This window comes from Falco punctatus, assembly GCF_963210335.1.
Source record: "Falco punctatus genome assembly, chromosome: 1".
Taxonomy (NCBI): domain Eukaryota; kingdom Metazoa; phylum Chordata; class Aves; order Falconiformes; family Falconidae; genus Falco; species Falco punctatus.
Window position 1 is genome coordinate 96,229,341 of NC_137580.1, and position 24,433 is coordinate 96,253,773.

The following is a 24,433-nucleotide window of genomic DNA, read 5'->3' on the forward strand; positions in this document are numbered from 1 at the left end:
GACACTATTCTGGCTTTCAAGTGCAAAAAACTTTCAGACTTAAACTCCCTTTAAAATTAACATGCTCTCATAAGCAGACATGAGTGCTATTCGCTCCATCCTTCCCTCCCCCAAGTTAGCTTCAGCTGTCACCAAAAACACAGTAAGCATTTTCCTTCTTGAGAACTGTGTGTTCTTGCAGTTATATTCAGTGGACCAGAAGAGTCTGGCATCGGAAAAAGAACTATCTGATTTCTTGGACTCGCTGCAAGAGAACCTGTCTTGGCCAGATACAGTTATTACCACCAAGAACCAAGAATTCAGTTAAATTAAAGATGCCCTAAGCAATGAATATTGGCTATACAAAAGTGATCAAGCATCCACCCACTATAGACACAGCTTTGGGGCTCTGGCTGCTCTTTAAAGGGTGTTTCTTCCTGCAGTTATTTGTAACTGTGAGCAAAACACTCACTTTGTAAGTTAGCATAAAGATTTTCAGGATTTCCATAAATGGCTACCACTATTTTACTAAACGGAAAGTAGTCAACAGCTCTTGAGAACCTTTCACATTTGTCGGTTTGTTAGATCCGAACATGCATTTCAGCTTAATTCAGACTGAGCATGTGAGTCAAGGTCAAATCTACTATTTTTGCCATTATTTGTATTGCCATCTTTCACCTGTATTCCCGGTAATTTCTATTTCTGTGCCAAGTCATAAAGAGGGCAATATAGCCTGCAAAAGCAGCTGCACCTCAGACCCACCTTGAGATACTGAACCTGGGAATGCCCTTTTATGTCAGGGAAGAGACCTGCCACGTTCAGATGGCGAATCCTTGCATGACAATACTTCGACACTGAAGAGAGCACTACCTCTGGGCAGCAGCAAGAAAAATGTACAAAAAGACAAAACAGATACAAAGCATCTTCCTAAAAATCTGCTCAAGGCAACAGTTTTCTACAGATCATTTCTACCACGGTTTCCATCTTCTGGCTCGCCACATGCAAGCCCAGTCTGCAGGCAGAGAAAGCATCTCTGACCACTTCCAAGGAAGTAATTTCATTATCTCACTTCATTAATTGCCCCTCTCCATCACACGATCCAGGTATGGTAAAAGCAGGTCTGCGAGCACATCTCTTGCTGTCCCCTCCAGGAAGGGTCCTACCTCCATTTCACAGGAAGGGCGCCAAAGGGAATTTTATTGAATGTCACGGTGAATTGCATAGCATCTGCTCTGTGCTACGCCCAGGACAACCTTCTCTATAGAGCTTTTCCATGAGGGGTTGTTCATCAGGTCTTATTTTTAAAGAATCTGGGCCAAGTCATCCCTGCTGTAGCTTTAATGACGTCAATGAGCTACAGCAGGGGGGAAATTGGGCCATTATTTTTTATGTCCATATGTCATGTGCCCATTAAAGAAAAAAACGCAAAAGAAGATCAAGAAAGAAAAGTTATTGAATCAAAAAACTATCCTGCACAGAGAGTAACATCTAGATGTGGAATGTTTCTCTTTTGTTTCTACTGTACATCTAAAAATATACAGTTTATGGAAAAAGAAATACTTCTGCAGTGTCAAGGTATAACGCGAGTTCTGCGATGACAAATTATATTCACATTTTGTATCCTGTTTTGCATAAAAAGTTAAAAAAAAAATCTTTACTAGGAAAAGGCCTCTTCAAAACTCAACAAAAGCAAGCGGCAGAGTTGCCAGCAACTGCTAGTTTCTCCACTGTAAGCCAATATTAATCATACTCTGCATACCACCACCCAGTAGTAAAGCCCAATGGACCTTTTTCTGAGCTCATTTCTTATCAAATCCAAATCACCATTCCACAAATATCAAAAGCAAAAAGACAAAATGTAAGTTTAAACCTAAGCAATGTTTTCTGTGTCTATTCAAAGCCTCAAACACCAGCATGGAAAGGGACGCAGCTGAGGAGACCAAGCCTGCCAGATGTAGGACACCAGCTGTGAACAGCAGTAGCAGCCACCGCAACACATCACAGTTCTGTGCTATTTTCAGCAGGCTGAACTGAATCATTTATCTTGAGCGAGTTGCATACACATTTTCCACCCACCGTGCCCCAGACCATCAGGTACTGCCCCAGGCTGCAAGCAGCAACCCAGGCGAGCCAAACCGCAAGGTGCCTCCCAGCCAGTGAGACCTGCAACCAGAACTTCTCAACTCCGGATTTAAAAGCCCACTTAACTGACATTTAAGCATATGAGTAATTTTATTCATATGAACATAGGTAAAATTACTCACCAATATGTTTATAGAGTCATGCCAATATGCCTTGTAAAGACAACAGATTTTTCAGAACCATCCAGGAACAGCAGCAGATCACAGCAGCTTCACGTTCCAGGCCTCTACTTTGTAGAGGACTTATTTCAAAGCTTAGTGGAAGATTCCTTTGAAATCATTGACCCTAATTCTCCAAGTCTCAGCTTTAGTCAACAAGTCAGTCATCTTCGTAAAGGCCTTTTTTCCAATTATTTTCTCTTTGCATTAATGAGTTCTTTTTCCCACAAAAAGCCAGAACAGTTTGGGGGGTTGTTGTTTTTTTTTTATTTTTATTTCTGTCCTCCCCCCCCCCCCCCCCCTTCCAGCACTGGAATCAAAATAACTTGAGATGGAAAACGTGTGACCTCCCAAGCCTTTATTTACAGTATCACAAACCACAAGGGAAGGATCTATCTAAGTTTTCCAGCTGGAATGGGAACAGCAGGGAAAAACGTGCCCTCATTTTTGCAGCCGTGATATTTAACACATCACAGGGGAGAAAGACGGGGAGGAGGTAGCAGAGTTAGAAGCAAGTAATGATGCCATGGAAATGTCAGATGAAGAGGTCTCAGCCACACAGATAAGTTTATGTGATTACATCCTTTCTCCCCAGAAATAAACAGAGCTTTCTACATGCAAATGTAATTGCAAAACCAGTCAGACACAGATTAAAGGAGCTCCTTCTTGACTTTTACGTTATACAAGACTGTAACATACAGAAGCCTTCTGACTTCACCTGAATTTGTATTAGTGCTGTAACGATCTCTCCTCGCGCCACCATCTCCCAAATTCCTACAACAAAGACTCCATCAAAACCAGGAAGTCTAGAAACAGCAGAATCGTCCTCAGATATTTAGACAACGCAGACAAACACAAACGAACGAGGTTTAGATCTATAGAAAGTTACTTGCAGCAGGAAACTGTCAGTTAGTTTGTGGTTACAACCACACCAGTGTCACAGCTCTTTCCTCCCAGTTAAATACGTATCTCCAAACAGTTCCTCATGTCTAGTGTTTCTCTTGTAAGAGGAGGAAAACAACCACAAGAAAATCTTGCTAGTATTTCCACTAAAAATTTCACGGCGCCAGGAGACAATCATCTTTGAAAAGTGATCCTTCTGTACCTTTCCAAACATTTATTTATGTCCCAGACTGTCAGGTCTAACACAGTTTACCTGTAACTGTCTCCCACCTTTATGAGATCCCATTCCCGCCCCTCCCCTTACCTGTCAGCAGCTCCTCCTTCTCCCTGCCTGGCACTGCAACAAGTGCCACACTAACCCACAACCTGTACGCACCGAGATAGGCGAATGCCACAATTGTACTGCTCCGAAACGCTGCCAAACAGGGTTCCGCTCCTTGCCAGTACAAAAGAAGCCATCACAGCTCTCTGAAGTGTTATCACCTTGATCTAACTCACTGTAAAGTGTTTTGCAACACAGTCTATGAAGGATCCAACACGAGGATAGATTTCTCTGCCTTCAGTCGGTTTCCATAAACTCACCCCTTACAGTAAGGGGTACAAATCTCATGTCACAGGTCACACAGTAAGTCCCCTGGTAAGTACAGGATGCAGAAAAAGTAAGCCAGCCCAAACTGGAGTTCATATAAAAAGGCATAGAGCTCTGGAAGGGAAAAAGCTTGTCACATTACACAGCCAGGTGTAGAAATGTACCTAAAAGTCACAGCACAGCGTGGCACAGGCACAGACAGGTGCTGCAAGCAAAGCAGGGAGCACTAGAAAGGCATTAGAAGGAACCAACTGCAAAGCAAACCTGTGCTTCCTTTTGACAGGACACCGTTCATTCCTTCAGTGATGTGCACAAAGTGTTTAGAGGGGACACCACTTGCCCAGTGCACAAAACTTCTCCCCAGCCCACCTCACATGTTCTCAGGCTAAGGCACCCTGTAATTCCACCTCCTTTCACCTCATCTACTTTCCCCTCTCCCATATATCAGCCTCCTGCCCAACATCAGCTTCCACCTCTTCTAACAGAGAGAAGCACTCATTCCTCATCCCATCCAGGCTTCTGCAGTTGCAGGACCAGTGGAAACACGAAAAGGCAGGGCAGTGTTCCAGGACAGCTAGAAGTAAAGGCTACTGAGAGACAGAGAAGCAGATACCTCCTCGTTCTGCATCAGCATCCTCCATCTCCCCTATCACACTGTTTACCTCGCCGGCTTCTTGTCCAGGTCCCACAGCCATGCTTTGAATATCACAGGCACTTACAGCTTGTGCATGCACACATGCCCCTCAGATTCTGCTCACATCAGGGACTGAGAACACTTTCCTAGATTTTGAAGTGATTCTATGCAAAATACTCCCAGGTATGACTTGTAGAGGAATCTTCTCCCACCATTTTCACTCTGTCCAACAGTTTGGATTCAAAGCCTTTGGGTCTGGAAAAGCAAAAGGCTGCACAGGAATGCTGGCAGAACGAGGGGAAAATTAGCCAGTGCCTACAGCTTTTTCCTGGACGTTGCTATTGAGCTTTTTGTTTTCCTAAATGCTGCATTCTCTGACAACATTTAAAACCCATTTTTCTTCCTATGTTCCTTACCTGTCAATCCAGGGACATTACTTTTCTCTAGTGACGCAAGCCGCATGTATTCATTTTGTTGTGAATACAATTCTGAAGGCAGCTTCCCCCCACCTGCCCAAGGAATTAATGAACACTTGGGCACCTCTCTCACCAAGGATCATCAGCCCTCCTAAGTCCTTCAGGCAAATGAAATTGAGCAGAGCCACAGCCCCAGGGCAAAGCAAACCCTAACCACTGCTAAGGATTGCATTTCTTCTTTGCTGTTACCACTAATTCAGAGAAACACACTCTCCTCTACAACAGCCGACAGGGGAGCAAAGGTGGAGTGCGTGACCTAAAGGCAAGGAAGGCAAAGCTCTTGGGGCACAGCTGCTCTCCCTCAGCACAGGAGCACAAATCCACAGGGTAATTAATGCCTCTATGAGCATAAACTCCTCTGTTAGAGCTGCTGACAGCAGCTTTTGCTCCCAAGAGACCAGTCTGCAGCTCCTTCAGAGAGCTGTGGTGGGCAGAAGAGAAGCCACCGGGCTTTCTCCCAAGGAAATCAGGTATCCCACAGAGGGACAAGCCACGGCACTAGTAACAGCCCACCTGGAGAGGATTCAGGAAGGGAAGAGACATGGGGAATGGCAATGAATTCATTGGGAGCCAATTTACTGACAGGAGACAATTAAGGTATTAAAATCACCCTTTGTTTTCAAGGATTTCTGGTAAAGATATTGCATGTTAATACAGAGCTGGTGGCACTGCAGTTTCAGCGTAACTGCTGCGACCCTGAGGTATAAATCCAGAGAAATTAAAACCATCATTTCAGCTTGATAAGTGAACAGACTCTGATCCAAACTCATTAATCCTTTCTCTCTTCTTCCCAGCAATTCATTTCTCTTAAGTAAGAAACCGTAGAGTTTGAGTTTTAGCATCCAGCAGCAAAAATTCAAAGTTGCTATACCACAGTATCACCACAAAGAGAAACATTAGGTTGAGTTAAGAGTTAAAAACACCCTTTCTGACAAGAAAAAAAAACCCAAGTGGTGAGGAACATACTGGAGGAAAATAAAAAGATGCAAAACTACAGAGTCAGTCTAAAGGCTGAAACCCCATCTATTGAAAATTTCCTGTTCAGCCACTAATTTTGAGGGCAGATTTAAATACTATGATAAATGTTTCTAGAACTCACACACAAGAGGTTTGGTGAGAGCTGGACACATACATAGTGACCCACAAGCAGCACTCCAAAGGCTGCAGCATAAGGGAGTAGCAGGTCCATACATTCATAAAAAGCATACAAAACTCTTCAAATTTACTTGTTTAAAAAGTACCACACATGGTACCCGCTTCCCCATCTACACTCTTTACTGGGGAAATTTTGCATGTCAATCCTCCTGGCAACGTAAAGCAAATTAAAAGTTCAGAGGACAAAAAAAGGTAGAAATCAACAACGATTTTCTGGTAGTACCAGAGGCTGCACACTATTTATTTCAATACAAATAAAATGCAACAAGGTTAAGATTTTTTGGGGAAAAAACCCATGCAAGATTTAAATATGCACACAAAAACTTATGTTTGGCTGCACAGGATGTGCAATTTTCTCCCTTTTAATTTATTTATTTGAAAAATATCAAATAAACAAGGATGCCAACTAAGCAGAAAAAGGGAGAGAACATGTGGGGTTTTAAAAAAAACAGGTTTATTACCAATACAAGTCTATGTAATTTAAGCCAACTATGTCCTGTGACTGCCAAGCCCTTCTCAAAGGCAACTCATACAGCCATTCTTCCAGACTCCATTTTATCGTGTTCCACCCCTGAGCACCTATTCAAGTAGAACCCAAGCTAAGGTTAATCCCCTCTCACCAGCAGCGAGCTAGTATCTGTCAGACTCATTACCATTCTCCCTAGTAACATCTAATTTATTTTTTTCTAATACAGAAGAAAAAGAACAGCCATCCAGCTGAAATGCCAGAACCTACCTTCTGCAAAAAATCTCTCTAGATGCTTCTGAATGCAGGAGGGAGTAAAGACAGCATTGCTGAAAAAGGATGTCACTGTTGGTCCACATGTGTCAACATCCTAGAGAAAGATAAAACACAGCTCCTTAACTGCCATGCCCATGGGAAATCAACAGCAAGAATAAAGCTGCATTATTTTCACAGTTATACCATGCTAATGGCTTCTATGCAAACAACATAAAGCTACAACATTTTATAATTGCACATCAGAGTTTCTCTGCAGACATCCCTCCGGTATGTCAGAAATTCAATACGTGATAGTAGGCGGCAATGAGCACCTCAGGGATTTAAAGTGCGTTCCAAGCCATGAGTCATCTCTAACTCATGGAAATTAAAAATAAAAATAAAATTTAAAAAAGAGAGAAAAGAAAAAACACATGCACGCACGTTGCACTGACCACTCTCATGTGCTCTCTCCATACGAGACCGTAACTTCCCCCTAAAGCGTTTCCCTTTTAAATAGGGTGTTGAACAATTTCCACAAAGGGAACATCATCACAGACAAAACACCACACCGCAGCCTGCTTTCAGCTAGCCTCCCAGACACCAGGCAGGATCCCCCGTTCAAGGGTGGAAGCAGAGCTGGAGCTGCCTGAATAAACCCTGCAAGCCCTTCCACAGCCGGAGGAGCGAGGAGGAGGCATCTCCCATGGCCGCCGCGGAGGACAGTGCCGCCCGGCCGGAGGGATGACCAAGACAAGGGTGGTGAACAAGTGGCACCCAGCAGGGCAGCCCCAGCTCCCTTCCCACACAGCTCTGGAAACATCAACCCCAGGCAGCCCGTTTACACTTCAATTTCCAGCCCATCAGCTACCTGCTTTCCCCTGAGGATAACTTGCAGCCGCCACCTGCGGAGCAGCCCGTGTGGTTTGTTTCGTTAGGCCACGCAGCTCGTTGCCTTGTGAAGAGTCTCACCGTTTCCTCCGACCACTGGAAAGCTGAACATTGCCTGCCCCGCTGTCCTCCAGCGGACAGCCAGAAGAGAGCAAAGGCTCTGGGACGGAGAAGGGAAGCCGTTCCCCTGACAAGTGACCCACGGGCGGCCAGCACGGCTTCAGGACGTCAGCAGAGATCAGAAGACAGCCCAGCTATGCGTGCAGGGGACGGGGCCTCAGCAGCTCCTGCTCACTCCTGAAAACCACCCCCTCAGATTAAAGCTGCCTTTAACTCCCTGAACACCCCGGCCACAGAAATATTCCCTTCCCCTTCAGGTCAGGAAGGGCACAGTTGTCCTTCCCAGTGGCAGGAGCTGTGTTTTGCACCAGAACACGCACATCTGAGTTCACATCCACACCAAAAAATAAAGCAGCTCCTCAATAGGGACCTCGATCCAAGCCTTCAGACCAGCACCCCCAACTAAAGGCTTATACCAAAAAATCAAAAAAAAACCCCACCAATACACTCTCCTCACTGCACCAAAGAACCTGAAATGCTTGGAAAAAACATTTGATACCTTTAGCTGTGCTACCCTGTTACAGTTAACAAATTTATATCTTACCAACAATTTGAAAAAAAAAAAAAAACAAAAAAAACCCCAAAAAAAACGTAACTGCTCTTTACTCTTGTACCTTCCTGGACAGCAATTTAAAAAAAATAATAGCGCTTGCACAAGTGAGATTCATCCTGGAGGAAAAGCAAACGTGAGTAACATTTCAGGACCATTAATCTCAGAGATCTCACCAAGAGCAAGCAGACAGACAGTTTAAAAATATATTTAGTCCACAAATGCTTATTAACGTTGAATTGCTGATGCAAATGCTTGAATATATATTGAAAGTGAGATGTGGGCTTCCTGTTATTTCTGGAGGGTTTTTAAGTTAACCCATATATTGTTTCCCTGGATTCATTTTTTCAGTACTCTGTTCTGTGAATATATCAGAGGCACTACTGTTCAATTATAATTTTCATGCTTATTTCATTTTCCATAATTGTTAGCCTTTCATAAGATACATTATCTCTAAACTGCTAGTGTTGCAGAGCAGCTTCATTTTATGTGATCTTAATTTGCAGAAGATTTTTTTTAATACCTTTTGCAATTAATGTATTGATTTATATTGTGGTGGACTTGGCAGCGCTCGGTTGACGGTTGGGCTCAATCTTAAGGTCTTTTCAAACCTAAACGATTCTATGATTTGCTGATTCACAGCTAAGCCAGTTGCACAGAGCCCAAATGCCACTTCTGCTTTCCCAGGCTGGGTTTAAAAAAAAAAAAAAAAAAAAAGCTGAAAGTGTCGAGCATCAACACTTTCTCAACATTTGCTTAACTTATGTCAAAACCTTCTGTGATGCAACTATTAGATGTGGAACTATCTGAGCTGGAAAGTACAGGTCCAGTCAGTAGTCCTGTGGTTTAGGAGTCTGCTCTGAGTTTTCAAAGCGAGGGGGTTCCACACATCAGGTCTGGCTCACGTACAGCTTTCCACTGTGGCCTCAAAGCAGCCACCACACATCTGCATCACCACATGCAGAGCACAGGTAACAAGTCCTGCCACACAACGGTCTTACAGCATTTGCTTCGCTTTGCCAGGCACTTGGAGAGTTGAAAGCACCAAGTACAAACAGCCAACCTGATCCAACCGTCCACGATCAGCTGCGACTCAGTATTTGTCACACACATACACAGATGCAGTTGTCTTACACACTCACTAGATGCCATTCCTTGAAGTCCCCCAAATCTGATTGCAATGCGCTACAAAGCTGAATCTTAGTTTTCTTTTCGTTCATTGACTATCGCTCTTGTTCCCAATATTAATACAGTCAAGACAAGATCATAAATAAAATGGACTCTGCAGGCTGACAACAAAATTAACAGTGCAAATCATTGCTACTTTTAAAATTACATCTTTAAATCAACTGAAGAAAAATATTACAAGATTTGATAGATATAAACCTGTCAAGAATCTGTGCGCGTACTTTGGGGCAGAATTAACCCACTAAATTCTGAAGGAATCTTTTAAGTAAAAAAAATTTCATGAAGGGAAATTTCAATTGTTTCTTCCCCCCATGTTATATACAATGTGATGATTTAAAGCCCAAAGGATCTTCTCTCTAAATTACCTATTCAAATCTGTAGGACGGAAATCTATTTAAATACAAGATTTTAATCTTGCTTTGCATGTGAACTGTTAAAATGATTTTTCCAGGAAAGCAAGTGTCTCATTAGTCCTTTTAGCTATTCTACCATACTGATCTGCAGGTAAACAAGAACCCTCACATTACCTTTCTTTTTAAAAAGGATTAGTTATATCTACACGGTTTTTTTAACCCTATATACATCTAGTCTGATTGAGTCTTGCCACTGTTAACACAATAATTCACTCATCAAGTGCATCAGGATTTGTCAATATCTATTCTACATTTGTTTTGTAAGCCAGACAAGTTTCTGTAGAAGCTGGATATGCCAGACAACATCCTCCCAAAAGAAGCATCCACTATAACCTACAGTTAAGCAAATAACTTCTAAAAATCTGTTGGCCCAGAGCCCCGGTCCCTTGCACTGCCTTTGCAGAGCAGAGCGCAGCTCTCTGCGTCAGCAGGGGCCTGGACTCACGGTGTCAGAAGGAGTTTCGCTGTTCGGCTGACCCACTGCGGCAGCAATCCCGAAAGCCCCACTGGGGAACTTGGGCAAACCTGGAAAAGCAGACACAAAGCCTCCTCCATTTAAGAGGATCGATCTTCCTATCTGCTTTATTCTTTTTTTGTTTCAGTGTTGGGTTTTTTCCTTTTCTGTAGATTGGGGAAGGATGACAAAACTTCTTGTTTTCAGTGAAAATAAGAATAAATGGTCTGAAACAATTACTCCAAACAGAGATACAGAGTTCTCTACATGCTTGCTAACAATACTGAAATCAAAAGTGATTAAAAGCAAAAACATATCAGAAAAACAGAAACTGAAAGTACTGTATTTAGGAAAACATAAATACCAGCATTTTCTCTACAGTAAACACTGAAAGTTAAAGGCAATTAATACCATCTAGGCCATTACCACATATTTATAGAACTTGTTTTCTGGAATAATCATACACAAGTCACCTGGACTATATTCCCAAATCATCACTTTTTAAAGTCACTGCAGTTTGCAGAGGCCTCACTGATGCTATTAATTTGCTTATTTTCACATGTGAGAACAGATTACAATACAAAAGTTAAACTTAAAAACTGTCAGTTTTAAGCCTCTTTTAGATTGCTACTAATTAACCCTGTCTGCATTTCAGAAACATTTGGTGATAAGTGGTAATCAAATATATAGTTAAAACTGTTTCTATTTATGATACTACTGGATTGCAGGAGACTTTAGCATTATTAAACAAGGGACACATTTGTCCCAAAGCAAACCACCAGGAAAAAGCAACCCAACAAGCACACTGAGAAGAGAGAGGTAATGCAAGAGTTCCCTAAAGGCTAGAAGAACATTTTTATTATGGGTGATTTGCAAAGATGAGCAACTTTACAGACTTCCTCCCTTCCTCGAAGGGCTTTCAGGGAAGCACCTCTCCAAGGAAGTCTCTGGGCATCAGAGCAGCTCAGAACCAAACCCATGCAAAGACCAAGTCTGGGATCCGAACAGCAGGAAAGCAAACTATAGCTATTAGCAGACAGATTCACATGCAAATACATTTTGCAAGGAGGAAGAGGTGCCACCCAGCTGGCGGTAAGCAGCTCATTTTTAGCACAAACGCTGAAAACACTATGTGACACTAACAGAACTGGCATTTACCTTTCCACGGAGGACGATTCATTACAAGATGCCTTCTGCTGGCTTCTGAAGGCTTCTCTGCTTAACTGATGTGCTGCGCTCCACTTCTCAATCTTTCCTCCTAAGAGGTACCATCATCACCGCCACCACTAAAACACTTTATATTGGTGGGACAGGCAGAGTTCCCACCTCGCCATTACCCGAACAAACACACTTGGTGATGACCACAGACCAGAACACACTGGCCCCACGCCCAAGATCAGAGCCCTGTCGAGCAAGTGCAAAGACAATAGAAAAAGAGATTCACATGCTGTTTCTGCTAAGTCAGAGACAGTGACAGCACTATCTTGCAGGGATAAATGAACTAGCAAAATTGTTCCTAGCGAACACCACAGCTGTTTTAGCTCAGCCTACTGCTTTTGCACAATCTGCATTAGTAAATACTAAACCCTAACAAGTGTCAGCTGTGGTCAAGCACTGCATGGCCGTGGTTTGGAAGCATCAGTTTCAGGCCACGGGTAGTCACAAGAGTCCTTTTATCCTCAGAGAAGGTGTTTTCTGTTCTCCTACCAGTTAGTCACCCTCAAACAATAAGGGCATGTAAGTGAGCAACTGAAAAGCAGCAAATTGGAGAGAAATAAAAATCCTGAAGAACTCTGTAGGCAGAAAAACAGGCTCTAGGATGTGCCAGGAAATTAATTAACATGCAAGATAAATGCAGCAGTTAACTAGAAAATATGAGCAGCTCTGAAAGGCACCTAAACCATTTTCCCCTATCTGATGCTTGTAGCATCTGGACCCTCCGAGGTCCCCCTGGGGTTACATTCCTTAAGGAGCACTGGATCCTGGCCTCACTGCAAGCAGCCAGACCCAAGGGGAAGGGAGAAAAAGCAAACAGCAAAATGTTGCCAGAAAGCTGCCTGGGTTCTGGATCTTGCTGTAGCTATAATGAGCTTTTCATTTGCAAAGCCTTCTCCTTCCTTTCTTAAAAGTCATTACTCCCTTATATGAAATGGGAAGAATTACAACCCTGATTGCTCTGATGAGGCTGCCAGAAAAATACATTAAGAAAAAAAAAAAAAAACAACCCAACCTACACACTATATGCAACCTTACAAGATTTTTATGAGCCTCCCATCAGTCTCTGTAAAGTGGGAAATCACATTTAACATCACACAACAGCAGCTGCAAGTTGTTCTCCACACCTCCAGGACACCTCACCTTCCCAGACAGAGGATGACCTCCTGCCTCTGTGGTGGCATCCCAGAATCTGCGAACAGCAGCATCTGCTCCATGCCAGTACGGTATTGTTTTGAGGGAGGCAGCTACAGATTCAGATCTGAAAAATCAGCTTTTATAAGCATCCATTTAGAGTAAAGCTTCAAATTCCCCTCCAAGAGAAGTATAACCTACAAGATATTTTTTTCCAGGACCACAAAAGTACGGGGGGACGGGGACAGGATGACCGACACCCAGAAAAAGCCTCTTGGTGGGTTCAGCACCTGTGTATGCTAAAGGCGCTTCATTTTTTATGCATGACATGCTTTCCCTCCTGTGAAGACTTCTAAGTGAATCAGTTAGGGTCTCTACAGCCTGCTTTTAGGAGGACCTTTTTTTTCAAAACATTATTTTAATTCAACCATTTGATTTATATTACTTTCCAGTCATTTCTAGCTAAGTATATTTCAAGCAGAAAACTCTGCATCAGCTTTCACCTTGCCCCTTTCCCATATAAATGTGGCAATTAGCACAGAAAAATTAGTCAACTATGCAGTATTTCACCTTAAATAAAGCAGCTCAAGAAATAATACGCCATTTAATTGGTAGTTGACAGCCAGGGAAGAAACAAAGTGTCTCAGTAACATGCTTAAAGAGGGTTTGAAATCCATTGGTAGACCTTGATGGAAGCCTGTCGTTGTCAATGGAGCCCACAATCCCTAATTGCTCAGTACTGTGCTTTTATTCTCTGTTTTATCAGAGCTCATCTGCTGATCAATGAGGAGTCCCATGGAATAGCACTCTGAATTTCAATGTCAACACAGCAGTACCATGGTAATGATCGAAAATATTTACATATTGCCTCATTGATCGTGGGGTGTTCTTTTCCAACCATCTGGCTACTGGGCACTGATTATTTTTTTAAATTTTGTTTTATTTTTAGGGCTTTAAATAGTTGTCAAGCAGGTCAGTTGAACGTCTTTACAGCTAACATTCAGCATTCCACCTGAAACAGGTTCCCCTGTTATTTTTAACCCAGAACATTAGCAAAAGCATTAATCAATTTCATCCCATCTCAGGGAGGGAGCAAAAAATAATTCTCTTAATGAGGACAAAACCCAGAAAAACAACAAACACCTGCTCCGTGCTTACCAGAATGATGCGCCAATTCAGCTACAAGGTCTCATTTTTAATGTGACTCGAGGGTGTCACCATTTTGACAACAGATGAGTCAAATGGAAATATGTCATTCACTCTGCGCTTGTTGCCAGCCTCGAGATAGAGGAACCCTGTAGGGGCTGCTTTTTCCACCTCCAGATGGAATACCTCATGATAACGGCAACGCTAAGCCCCTGGGCTCTGCAGCGTTCGCCTGTGTTTATACTGCCTTTAGTAACTGCTCAAGTTATCAAAGCCAGGCGGTTCAGGCCAGCTGCTGCCATACAGCCTGCAAGGATAAAGCTTAAACAAGCACCAGTTAGTGTCCTTTGCCTTCCCCCGGCCGAGTCTGTGCACCCAGAGATGCACCCAGCTCACCCTGGCTGTCACCGGCAGGTGCGCCAGGCTGGGTACACCTCACCTGGCCATCACCTCTGGCACTCAGCAGGGCCAGAGATACCCGCCTGGGCTACATAAAGCAAGGAACTGCGGTGAGAAACAGGATTGAACCTCAAGAAAATCCCAACGAAAGCGCCAAGCACCTCTCTGCAAGGTGCTCCGAGCACCAACATCTTGCACTCCCCCAGCACAGCACAAGCAGCTTCAGTTAACTCTTGCCTTGCTGCTCCCAGGTTTCCATGTAAGAATAAATTTTTTAAAAGCTTTGAAAAGCTCACCCGCATGCATTCTTCTAGGAAGCTTAAGAGCAAGTTAAACAAAATATGCAGGAAAGACTGACATCTACAAGTCTGCTGCAAGAGACGTCTGCAGAACTTTCAACAGGAATATTAAAAAAGTGGTTCTCAAACAGCTGAGAAACTGATGTCAAGGGGTTTTTTAGCAGCTACAAACCTGCTCAAAATCAGAAGCTGACTCTCCTAGCTGCTGGTAACATAAACTTGATTTAAGAAGAACAGGAGGTCTATTAGTCAAATTATACTCGGCCTTTAAACCAGGAATAAAACCACTCTCTCAACACAGTTTAGCTGATGATTTTGGTAACAACGTGTAAGATAAAACAATACCTCTTTTTTTCAGTTCTACTTTTGTAACAAGGAATAAAACACAAGTTCTGTCAGCAAAATGACATACGGACAACAAAAGACAGGGCAGCTCTGACATACCTATCTTTGATAACACAGATGCCTCATTAGACAAAACCTCCCTTTCATGCCAAGCTCCTTTTTCTGCTGGGGCAACTGTATGAGGGAGAGGGACAGAAGCAGGACACAAGGCGGCTCTTTCCCCTCCATCCTCTCCACCCAGATGTTTTTGCAGTCATGACGCAGATCCGGCTCTTGACCTAATGAGGTCCACTGAAGGAAAAGCACCTGCGAAACATGGGGAGCAGTTTTCCTTACAGCTTTGCATAAATAGTTATTGCTGTTAGAAACCAGTTTATAAATAACTCTGAAAAGTTTTACTCTCCAGAGCCTTCTCCCCTGCACCCTGACACAACAATGCTGCATTTCCAACACTACTATTTCTGTCAGCAGAGCATCAAGGGGAGATACCAAGCCGCATACCCTCAGCAAAGCAAGTCCAACCATGTCTTGCTCTTCTAAACAAAATGATGCATTAAAACTGAGAAGCCAGAGCCACACACAGAAACTACTAAAAAAGTTTAATCCTTCAAGTAGGCTTGTCTTTCCCTCGCAGGAAGGTAGGGTGTTAGATAAATGTGCCTTTTTGAAAAGCCTATTTATAGGCATTAAATGTAAGCAAAAGGCGGCATTAAAAATTATTCCCCAGTCCCAAAACAGACAAAAGACACATTATGTCCGCGCCAAACATATTTTTGAGACTATTTGATGGGAGACGTTTACCATCTGTTAAAGTTAAAACTTGGAACAATATTTTACAGTCCAGGTACAGGTTAGACAAATAACAGGTCCCAAGAGTCTGGATAAACAATGCTAAAAAACAAGGGAGAGAAGGAAAACAAAACTAGCTATCTGCTCCTCTCCATCAGCTTGCTTTGGGGGAGCAGAAGCCTAAAAGCACCATGCTAGCCCTACTGAAAAAAATAACAGCCTCCCTGGAAACAAGGAAGACAGAAAACTCTGGGATTTTCACTGTCTCTTTTATCAAATTGTAACCTGCAACTTTTCAGATGTCTGCTACTGGCTTACCCTTACTTAAAACAGGAGCAATCCTCCACCTTTCCTTGTGAAGAGCACTGAAAGTCAGCCACGGAGAGTGCTACTGAGGAGATGAGGATGGCAGAGAAAAAGCGAGCAAGAGGCCTTCCTCCCCCTTCTGTTCTTTTCCACAAAATATCTCAAGAGTTATTTACATACTCGTATCCTGAACTCCCCCTCCAGTTTCACAGTTTGCAGTTAACTCTGCGTTCTGCTGGAGATAACACATGTTTAGCTCTCAGCATGTTTAGGCTAGAACACCCTCTGAACGTAACGCCAGGTCACCAAGCCCACGGAGGGAGGTATTTCCAGATGCAGACACTGGCTGCAAGATAAGACAGAAATACCAGGCTCCATCTCTCCACGACCCTGAAGGAATCAACCTACTCAGTGAAGGAGACAACTAAACAGCTTGGCAACGCCTACAAGTGGTGCTCAACCTCAGATCCAGTGAAAAGATGTAAATATTTAGATTTCAATTTCATCTGATACGATAAATATAGAATGTCTATTTCCTTCTTTTTAAAAAAAAAAGCAACATTAAAATAGGTAAGCCAACCACATAGAGAAAATGATTCTGCAGTGTTTCCACCTTTAGGAGGAGGTTCTTAAAGTTATGGTATTTATCGCGAAACAAATTACAGTCACAAGTGAAGTCACTGCTATTGAGTTGTCTTCTGATGTATATAAAACATAATTACATGTCTATATATAAATACACCCATAAAATTGTTTTGCTGTTCATTCCAAACATCTAGTGGCTGATGGCAGTGCTTTATTTTTTTTACCTCCTAAGAAATGCCCACGGCCCTTCAGGGCTCCCTGTGGAGTGAAACTCTGACTCCAACCCAAATCATCTGAAAAAAGCCCCAGAGCGAGCCACCAAGTCCTGAAGCAGGCTCCTTACAACAAACCCATGCAAGACACAGCATCAGCTGCACTGGTTTACCACGGCTGTACTATAAAAACCTGAAGCCCTTCCATAACCTCTTAAAGCACATAATGGAATTAAGGCCCCACTACACATCCAGAGTTAAGTCACGCAAATATCAAACTTCTCTGGAGCTGGAGATAACGCAGCTGCACCCTTGAAGCGCCAACATATTCTGAAGTGCTCAACGCGCTGACGTGATTACACACTCCCACCCTCCGCATCAGTTATTGCACCGTTCAAGCAAAATGCCTTCTCAGGTCACTGCTCCCTGAGTTAAGTCAGCTAGTATGCTTGGATTAGTGTCCCAAAGCTCTGCGATCATTATGCAAGTGCCAGCAAACCAAACAAATCAGAGTTAACTTCCCTATCCCTTAGAAGAATTGCTGCTGCGATGACTAATTACGAAACTTTTAGCTGTTCATGATTATCTTTCCCAAGTGTTCCTAGTTACACTGCAACGATCAGGTGTGCCTTCCCAGCAAACGACCTCCTGTTTCATTACTGGATTGCCTGGACCTCTGCTCCCCCCACCCATGGCAAGATGACAGAACCCGGTGGAAAAACCCTGAGTAGCAATCCCAGTATCTGGTCCCTGACAGGAGAAAGAGCTGTTTAAACAAACAGGGAAGTATGAGTGGCAAATCACTCCTCCTAGTCGCATCAAGGTTGTCTCTCCAACTCACCTAAGCTCAGCTGCCTTCCTGCAGAAGAAAGTTTTAAGATTCTGGCTTACACCGTCACAGCACTCACCAACCTCAGCTGTCCAAACACAACAAAGTCAGGATGGCAAAAGCTGCACAGAGTCCTCGCTATCCAAGATACTCGGTGCTCAGGGGTTGGTTTTTTGTGAAAAAAAAATGGAGGTCCACAAGAATGCAGATTTCTGGATGCTGCAGCTCTTCAAATCTGTCTGAGCAAGACACTCTGGAGGCTGTTTAAAAGCCAGAAGAAAAAAAAAAAAAAAAATCAAATTCGGAGTCCTCAAAAGCACTAGCTCAGTAAGAAGCTGAAGATTAGCCTTTGCTGCTGAAGGGTTGTGGGAAGCCCCAGCGCTCCTCAGGGTGCCCACACTCCTACCCAGACAGCTGCCTTCTGCCCAGCACATTCCTTACTCAGAAGAGGTGTTTGCTTCCTGATCCTGCCCTCCGTGGCGTTGCAGCTGCAGTCAGAGCGCTGGCATGTGCCCTCCTGCCAGGCAGCAGCCCGAAGGACGCCGGAACAGTGACCCCGACACCTTCACTCCTGAAGTCGGGAGCACCCTGCCAGGGCTGGCGGCTTCGCTGTAGCTTTCCACACCCTTCACTGACCCAAGCTGCATTAAACCACCCAGGATAACCGTATCCTTGTTACCAGCCCTCGCGTATGGAAGCCCACGTGCAGGAGATGCTGTCTGCCCTCTCATTTCCCCTTCTGGATGGTCTTTGGTTGCAAACCAGCACCTCCTTGCTGGGATCTCCTCAGATGTGCCCAAGCTCTCCGGGGCAGGTTTTAGCCCTACGCTTATTTGATTTTTTCCTGCTCTTTCATGGCAAATCATGCAGCTCCCTGCACCCACATGTGCTCAATAACTATTCATCTCTACTTGCCTAAGCAACCTCTTATTTCTTCTCCCCTCTGATCCTGATCCTGTGTCAAACACACTCAGGAAGGGTTGCAGGAATGGGAAGCAGCTGTCTCCAGGCAGTGCCATCTCTCAGGAGGTCCCCTGGATCTCCACAGCAACCCCTCAAAAAGAAAGATATCTTCTTCCCAACTGGTTTCTAAGTTCCCCAGTGGGATTTACTGAAGCATTTTGCTGTGAGCTTCTAGGGATATTATTTTTAATTAAAAAAAAAAACAAACCACTATCAAAACAGTCACACTGGCAAAAGCCCATGCCCATGGAAAATACACAAGCACGACTGGAGGAGCTCTGCATACTGACTTGGCATCGTGCTGATTAAAAATCCCTGAAGTGACAGAATCTGAGCTAGCCCCATGCTCAATTGTTCTGTTCGTCTTACATTAAGAACATCTAAATACCATTCATTACTTTCTTCGTTTAAAATTTTGTAGGACTCTTGGCATGGACACCACGACTAGAGAAGCCACACTCCCCTTCAGTTCGTCGGTGAGTTCAGACTGACGCCTCTGCCCCAGTACAATATTGTGGCATTTGGATTTCCTCCAACACCCAGGAAACAAAGTTAAAAATAAAGTGTTTTATTTACTCCCTCCCCCCACATTAATTATTCCATTTCCATTCACACTGAATACTACAGAACATTTGTTTATAAGATGCTTGCAGGCTCAAAATTAAATTTAGACATATCTTACCAATTTGGGGAGATAAGCAGAAATATTAATTGCATCATACCCTATGTCAGCCAGCTTTAAGATTAAATTAGAAGGCATCTTTACCATTTAGAGAAATTGGCTATTAAGAAAACCATGGCATTTAGATGTTGCTTTTTCCTTCTAAGAAAAATGAAAATAAAGAGCAGACCGACATCAATGCCTGTTCCTCCCCTCTCCTCGAAATGAGGTATGTGTCTTGAATGAGAGAAAGCCTCAAAGAAAAATGTGAAAAAAACGTTTCTCAATGGATCATGCTGGTCCTAGAACAGGACATTACCATGAATATGCATGAATGGCATGAGTCAAGCTACACTCAGGAATAAGCATCAGCTTTCACTTGCCATTTTCTGAAGCCTTGCAGTCAGACTGCCAAGACAGCAACTGAATAACAAGGTTTTTATTTGAATGCAGGGGGTAGATTAATGCTGTTTTGGACTAACTGGAGGAACCATCTTCAATTCAGCTTGCCTGAAGGATGTGCTGCTTCTCTATTTGGCCAACTCATAAAAGCAGTAACAAACAATGAATAAAAAGAGACTATGTGTTTAAATTCAAAACCCCTGAGCACCACTGTCAGTTGTAAGTTTTGATAATTTCTATGGGAAGAAAAAGAAAAAAAATCAGGACAAGGTCTTTGCAAACTGGTTGCTGTCAACTAAAATGAGAAGTTAGATAAAACTCCCACATGCCAGATGGTAGATCACAATAAATGCTCAGGCTGTTAGATGCACAACAAGTGACAAACGCATTGAAATACACCATTAAAAGCAAACCCAAAATAGAAAGGATATTTTAATAAGAAGTTATTGTTTGAGGGAAAGATCCTCATTAAGCTCATCAGAATCGGAAACCGTACATGGAGGGTTTCTTACTTTCCTCACCACCTCACATAAGCATGAGGAACAATTAACAATTTTAGCAGAATTATGTTAGGCTAAGGGCTACTGTCAGTGAGAGCCTTGGAGTTCACTATTTAGACATCACAACTCTTTCTGCCAAGTTACTTAAAAAAATATTGTTAAAGGATACCAGGGAATTGTTTACTCAAACCACTACTGTTTCCTCAACACAGATGCAAGAAAAAGTTATATTAAGAAGATAAACAGCTGCTACTGTATGCTGTTTAAATGGCAACAAAAGCATCTAAGGGCCATAAAGGGAATAGCGAGGGAATTAAAAAGCATTTTTATGCATGAAGATGGCTAACATCTGTACATTCATTAAAGTGGTATCAACCATGCTTTTAATTAAAAGTTAGTGACAGAAACTTAAATATGATTAATGAAACCTAGCAGCCTACCACAAGTCTGCTCTATCAAAAGCAAGAAGCACAGCAAGCTGCGTTTCCAGCCCTTGCTTGTTCCATTTCTCTTTCCTCCTCAGAGATGCTGCCACAATCAGAACACGTTGTGAGGACCATGCAGCAACATTCCCGTGAAAAACAGCAAGCCAGGACAAGCCTGCAGCCGCGCTTTCATGCTTGGCCATTCTTTATTTTGTATACCCCGAGGAGACACTGCAATTACTGAGCAGCCTGGGGGCCAAGATGACAAGCTGGTTACCTGTCAGCAAAACCGGCTATATGGCAATCTATCGTCTGTCGTGGGCACGAGGTCTGCCAGAGGCTGGGGAAAAGGCTGCCCTACAAACAGCAGTCTCCTGTTCAACAGTGGAAAAAATCACTCAGAAGCTAGTGCCGAACTCTGCAACGCAGTCAGTCTTCTTGTATTACTCGGGAGCACAACGCAGTCGTGACAAAAATAAACTAAGCGATAAAAATACAGCACGAGCAAAAAGATGTGGGCACGGGGAGGGAATTAGTATGCAAGAGGAAGATAAGGAGTCTTACAGGCCACAGACATTTCAACACACAATCAAACCGCCTGCTATTTAAGTCCTGATGCATGTGAAAACTAATCTATTGCTGTTGTCCCGTCAAACCGCTGTCACGTACCAAGCTAAGCGCGCGCAGATTATGCCTTCAAAGACATTTTCTGGCACCGTGTTTCCCCCTTAGCTGCTTCCAGACACACGGAGCGCACAGAAGATGGAAGCCCTCACCTCGCAGCAGGTACTAACACAGGAAGAAACTTTTTTTTAATTATTATTCCAACCACCCAATTTAAGTCAACTTTGCCTCAGTCGTGGCATTTTAACAGAAAACGGGGCCGCATGGCATGTCAGAGCACCGAGGGACTCCCCGCTGCGGCTCGGCCAAGGACGCCCCAGTACCGGGGACGCTGCTCTGTGCCTGCAGCTCTTCAGAGGAGCTCGGGGCTGGGGAGGGGGCGAAGGGAGCGACTGAACCTACAACTGCAGCACAAAAAGCTGAAGTTGTTCGTGCCGCGGCCCGGCGGGCCCCTTCCCTCAGGGGGCGCGGAGGCCAGAAGAGCCCCGAGGCCCAGCAGGGAGGGCCCCCCCGCCGCCCATCGCGCAGCTCAGGAGCGGGCACTCTGCTCTCTACAACGGGAAAAATCCCTCCCTCTTGCCCCGCCGAGGGGCGGCGCAGCCCCAGGAGCGCGGCCGACGGGCTCGCTGACCGCGGGGAGGGCTCCAGCCCCGCCGGCACACGACGTTCCGCCCCAGCCGCTGCTCCTGTGAGGCGGCGGTCTCGCCCCCCTTGCCCTCCCCTGGGCCTTCGCCCTCTCCTCAGGGCCGGGCCGCTCCGAGGGGCTGGCAGGCCCCCGCCCTCCCCCCACAGCGCCGGGCTGGCCGGGGCTCAGGCCGGAGGGATGCGGCGGGCGGGCCGGGGGCGCTCCCCGCGCAAGGTCCTTCACAGACGGCGCCCCACGGCCCCGCCGCGGCCTCCGGCCCCGCCGGCCCAGCGCGCTCCCTCTGCCGCCAGGGAACGGCGGGGCCGGCTCGGCTGTCAAACGCCGGCACCCGCACCCCGGGCGGAGGGGGAAGGCGGCAGCTGCCTCCCACCCGCCAGCGCCGGCAAAGAAAGGAATAACGGGGGGGCGGTGACCCAGCCGAGCCCCGTTAGCGCACCGGCGGGGAGCGCTGCGGCGAGGAGGCGCCCGCCGCTGTTCTGCGTGCGGCACCGGGGGCTGAGGCAGCGGCGCTGCCACAGCTGCAGCGCGCGGCCCCCCACACCGGCTCCTCCGTTCGGGAAACTTTTCCAGGCGCCGCTCCCCGCCGGCCGCGGGCAGGGGGACACCGCGCGGCCCCACTCAGGCCCCGCCGCACCGGCCGGGCACCCGCCCGCAGGGGCCGCTCCTCCCCCGCAGCCCGCCCAGACCCCCGGCGCAGGCTGCAGCCGCCCCCCCGGCCCCGGCCGTTCCCTTCCCCGCCGAGGCACGGCCCGGGGAGCAGCCGCGTTCCCGGGGCCCGCCCCGCCGCCCCCCGCGCGTCCCCCCCGCCACGCACCGGCTGCTCCCGGCGCGGCGGCCGCGGCCCGGGCGGCTGGTGCTGGCGCTGGCGCTGCCTACGGGGCGCTGCCTGCCGACATGCCCGCGCTGCGCTGGCATAATCCCCGCGCCGCTGGGCCGGGCGCAGGCGGCTCCTCGCCCGCCGGCTCTGCCGCGGCGCGGGCACGGCGGAGGCGGGGGGAGGCGAGGCGGGCGGGCGGGCCGCCGCAGCTCCGCGCTGCGGGGGGGCGGGGGCGGCGAGGAGCCCCGGCGCCGGCGCTGCCCCTGCCCTGCCGGCCGTGCTCGCCCCGCTAAGCCGTGCCCGCGGCCGCGGAGCCGCCACTTCCTTCCCCGCGCCGGGCCGGCGCTGCCGCACGGCGGGCGGGCGGGGGGTGGGGGGAGGGGCGCCGCCTGCCGGCCGTGCCGGGGGCCCGGGACCGCCCCGCTGTGCCCAGCCGGGGGGTGCAGCCGTGGGGCGCACCCGGGGGGCTCTTACCGCCTCCCTCCGCCGCTCCTGCCCCGCGGCACGGAGCCCAGCTGCCGCGGTGATGGGCGCCCGCCCAGCCCCTGCCCCCAGCCTGGAGCAGCGCTGGGTGCTCCTGCAACTTCACTCTCTGCAAAGCCCGGGGCGGGGTGGGGAAAGCACGGAAGGTTTAGCAGTTATTTTATGCAGAAACCTCGGGAAAAAAACAGCAATAAAATTTGCTGTTCCCTCTTAACCATCTGTCACTCTCCTGCCGTTTTCTTTTTTAAGGATGCATCGCCCCGCGGCTTCTGTTCTGCTCTGCAAACACACACTGCCACCAGCAACCAGCCCCTTGTTACGGCCCGGTGGTTCCAGCTCTGTGTCCTCACTCTCGAAGGCTCCCCTGCACCTCCCGGAGCCCTGCTCCCGCTTCTGCTCCTTTCCAGGTCCCAGCCCCATACACCTGTTCATTTTGTACAGTTCCTTCGAGAGACAAAGCTCCAAGCACCAGGCAGATTATACTTAGAAGCTATCCATGGTACAAAGAGACACCATTTTTTTAATTATCATTATTTGGTTTTTAGAGATGTGGACAAATTACCTTTCCCAAAAGTTAAATCTGAGAGCTGAATGTTTCGTAAGGTTTAGAGTCAGAGAGAAAACTATGCATGGGAGTGCCTTGCAAGGGCAGCCAGAACCAGAACAAAGCCTGGGGCTCCAGGCAGAACCCAGCAGATCTGGAAAGGCGATAAATGCCTGCCTAGCTGAGAGGTGTCAGGTGCAAGAATGCAAGAGGAAGATGATTAAAGTCCTCCTCAGAGAACACATCGCCTTCTGGTTCTCTGCAAGTCCTTAGTTGTGCCCCACTACAGAACACGGCAATTTGCTCGTGTTAAGGGGAAGAATTTTGCAAGGGATTAAAACAAACAAACAAAAAGACAGCATCCAGCCAAGTGCACAGCAAACGCTGTCACGTTTCCACAGTCAACATGTGCGCAGTGTGCCCCGCTTTTTGATGCTTCAGGTCTGATTTTCAGAAGCACCGAGTGTTCAGGCCTCCCACTGATTTAATCTGGAACTGCAGATTCTCTGCCCCTCTGAAGAATCAGGCCAAAGGCAGCACACTGAACAGGTCACCCCAAGTCAGACGGTTCTTTGAAAAGGTTGTCCTAGAAGTTTACAAAGAGCAACATTACTTCTCACCCCCCACCCCCCTTCAGCGTTTGAATAGAACCGAAATAAATAGCCTAAAGAGCTCCAACAGATGGAGGAGGGCTTTTGATTATAAAATAAATTCTGACTCACAATTTAGTTCTCTGGAT

The 24,433-nt window shown here is 46.2% G+C and overlaps 2 protein-coding genes across 13 annotated transcripts in view; one reads left to right on the forward strand and one right to left on the reverse strand.

Moving 5' to 3' along the window:
* Nucleotides 1-23,045, reverse strand: part of PITPNM2 (phosphatidylinositol transfer protein membrane associated 2) — a 141,329-nt gene extending 118,284 nt beyond the window's left edge. For 3 of the 12 annotated variants that reach the window (XM_080369638.1, XM_080369649.1, XM_080369636.1), the window contains exons 1-2: nucleotides 22,665-23,040; nucleotides 6,773-6,872 (exon numbers count right to left, since the gene is read on the reverse strand). The gene's annotated coding sequence lies outside the window, so the exon portion shown is untranslated. Of the gene's footprint in view, nucleotides 1-6,772; nucleotides 6,873-11,528; nucleotides 12,700-22,664 lie in introns of those variants that run through there. The other 9 variants (XM_080369637.1, XM_080369651.1, XM_080369640.1 and 6 more) reach the window with 6 other exon arrangements.
* On the forward strand, nucleotides 17,896-22,960 carry LOC308064059 (uncharacterized protein; the record flags this gene model as incomplete). Its single annotated transcript, XM_080387939.1, has 2 exons — nucleotides 17,896-21,366; nucleotides 21,455-22,960. The coding sequence occupies exons 1-2, from the start codon at nucleotides 21,343-21,345 to the stop codon at nucleotides 22,958-22,960; spliced, it is 1,530 nt and encodes a 509-aa protein (XP_080244065.1). The 5' UTR covers nucleotides 17,896-21,342.
* Nucleotides 23,046-24,433: the final 1,388 nt, after the last annotated feature.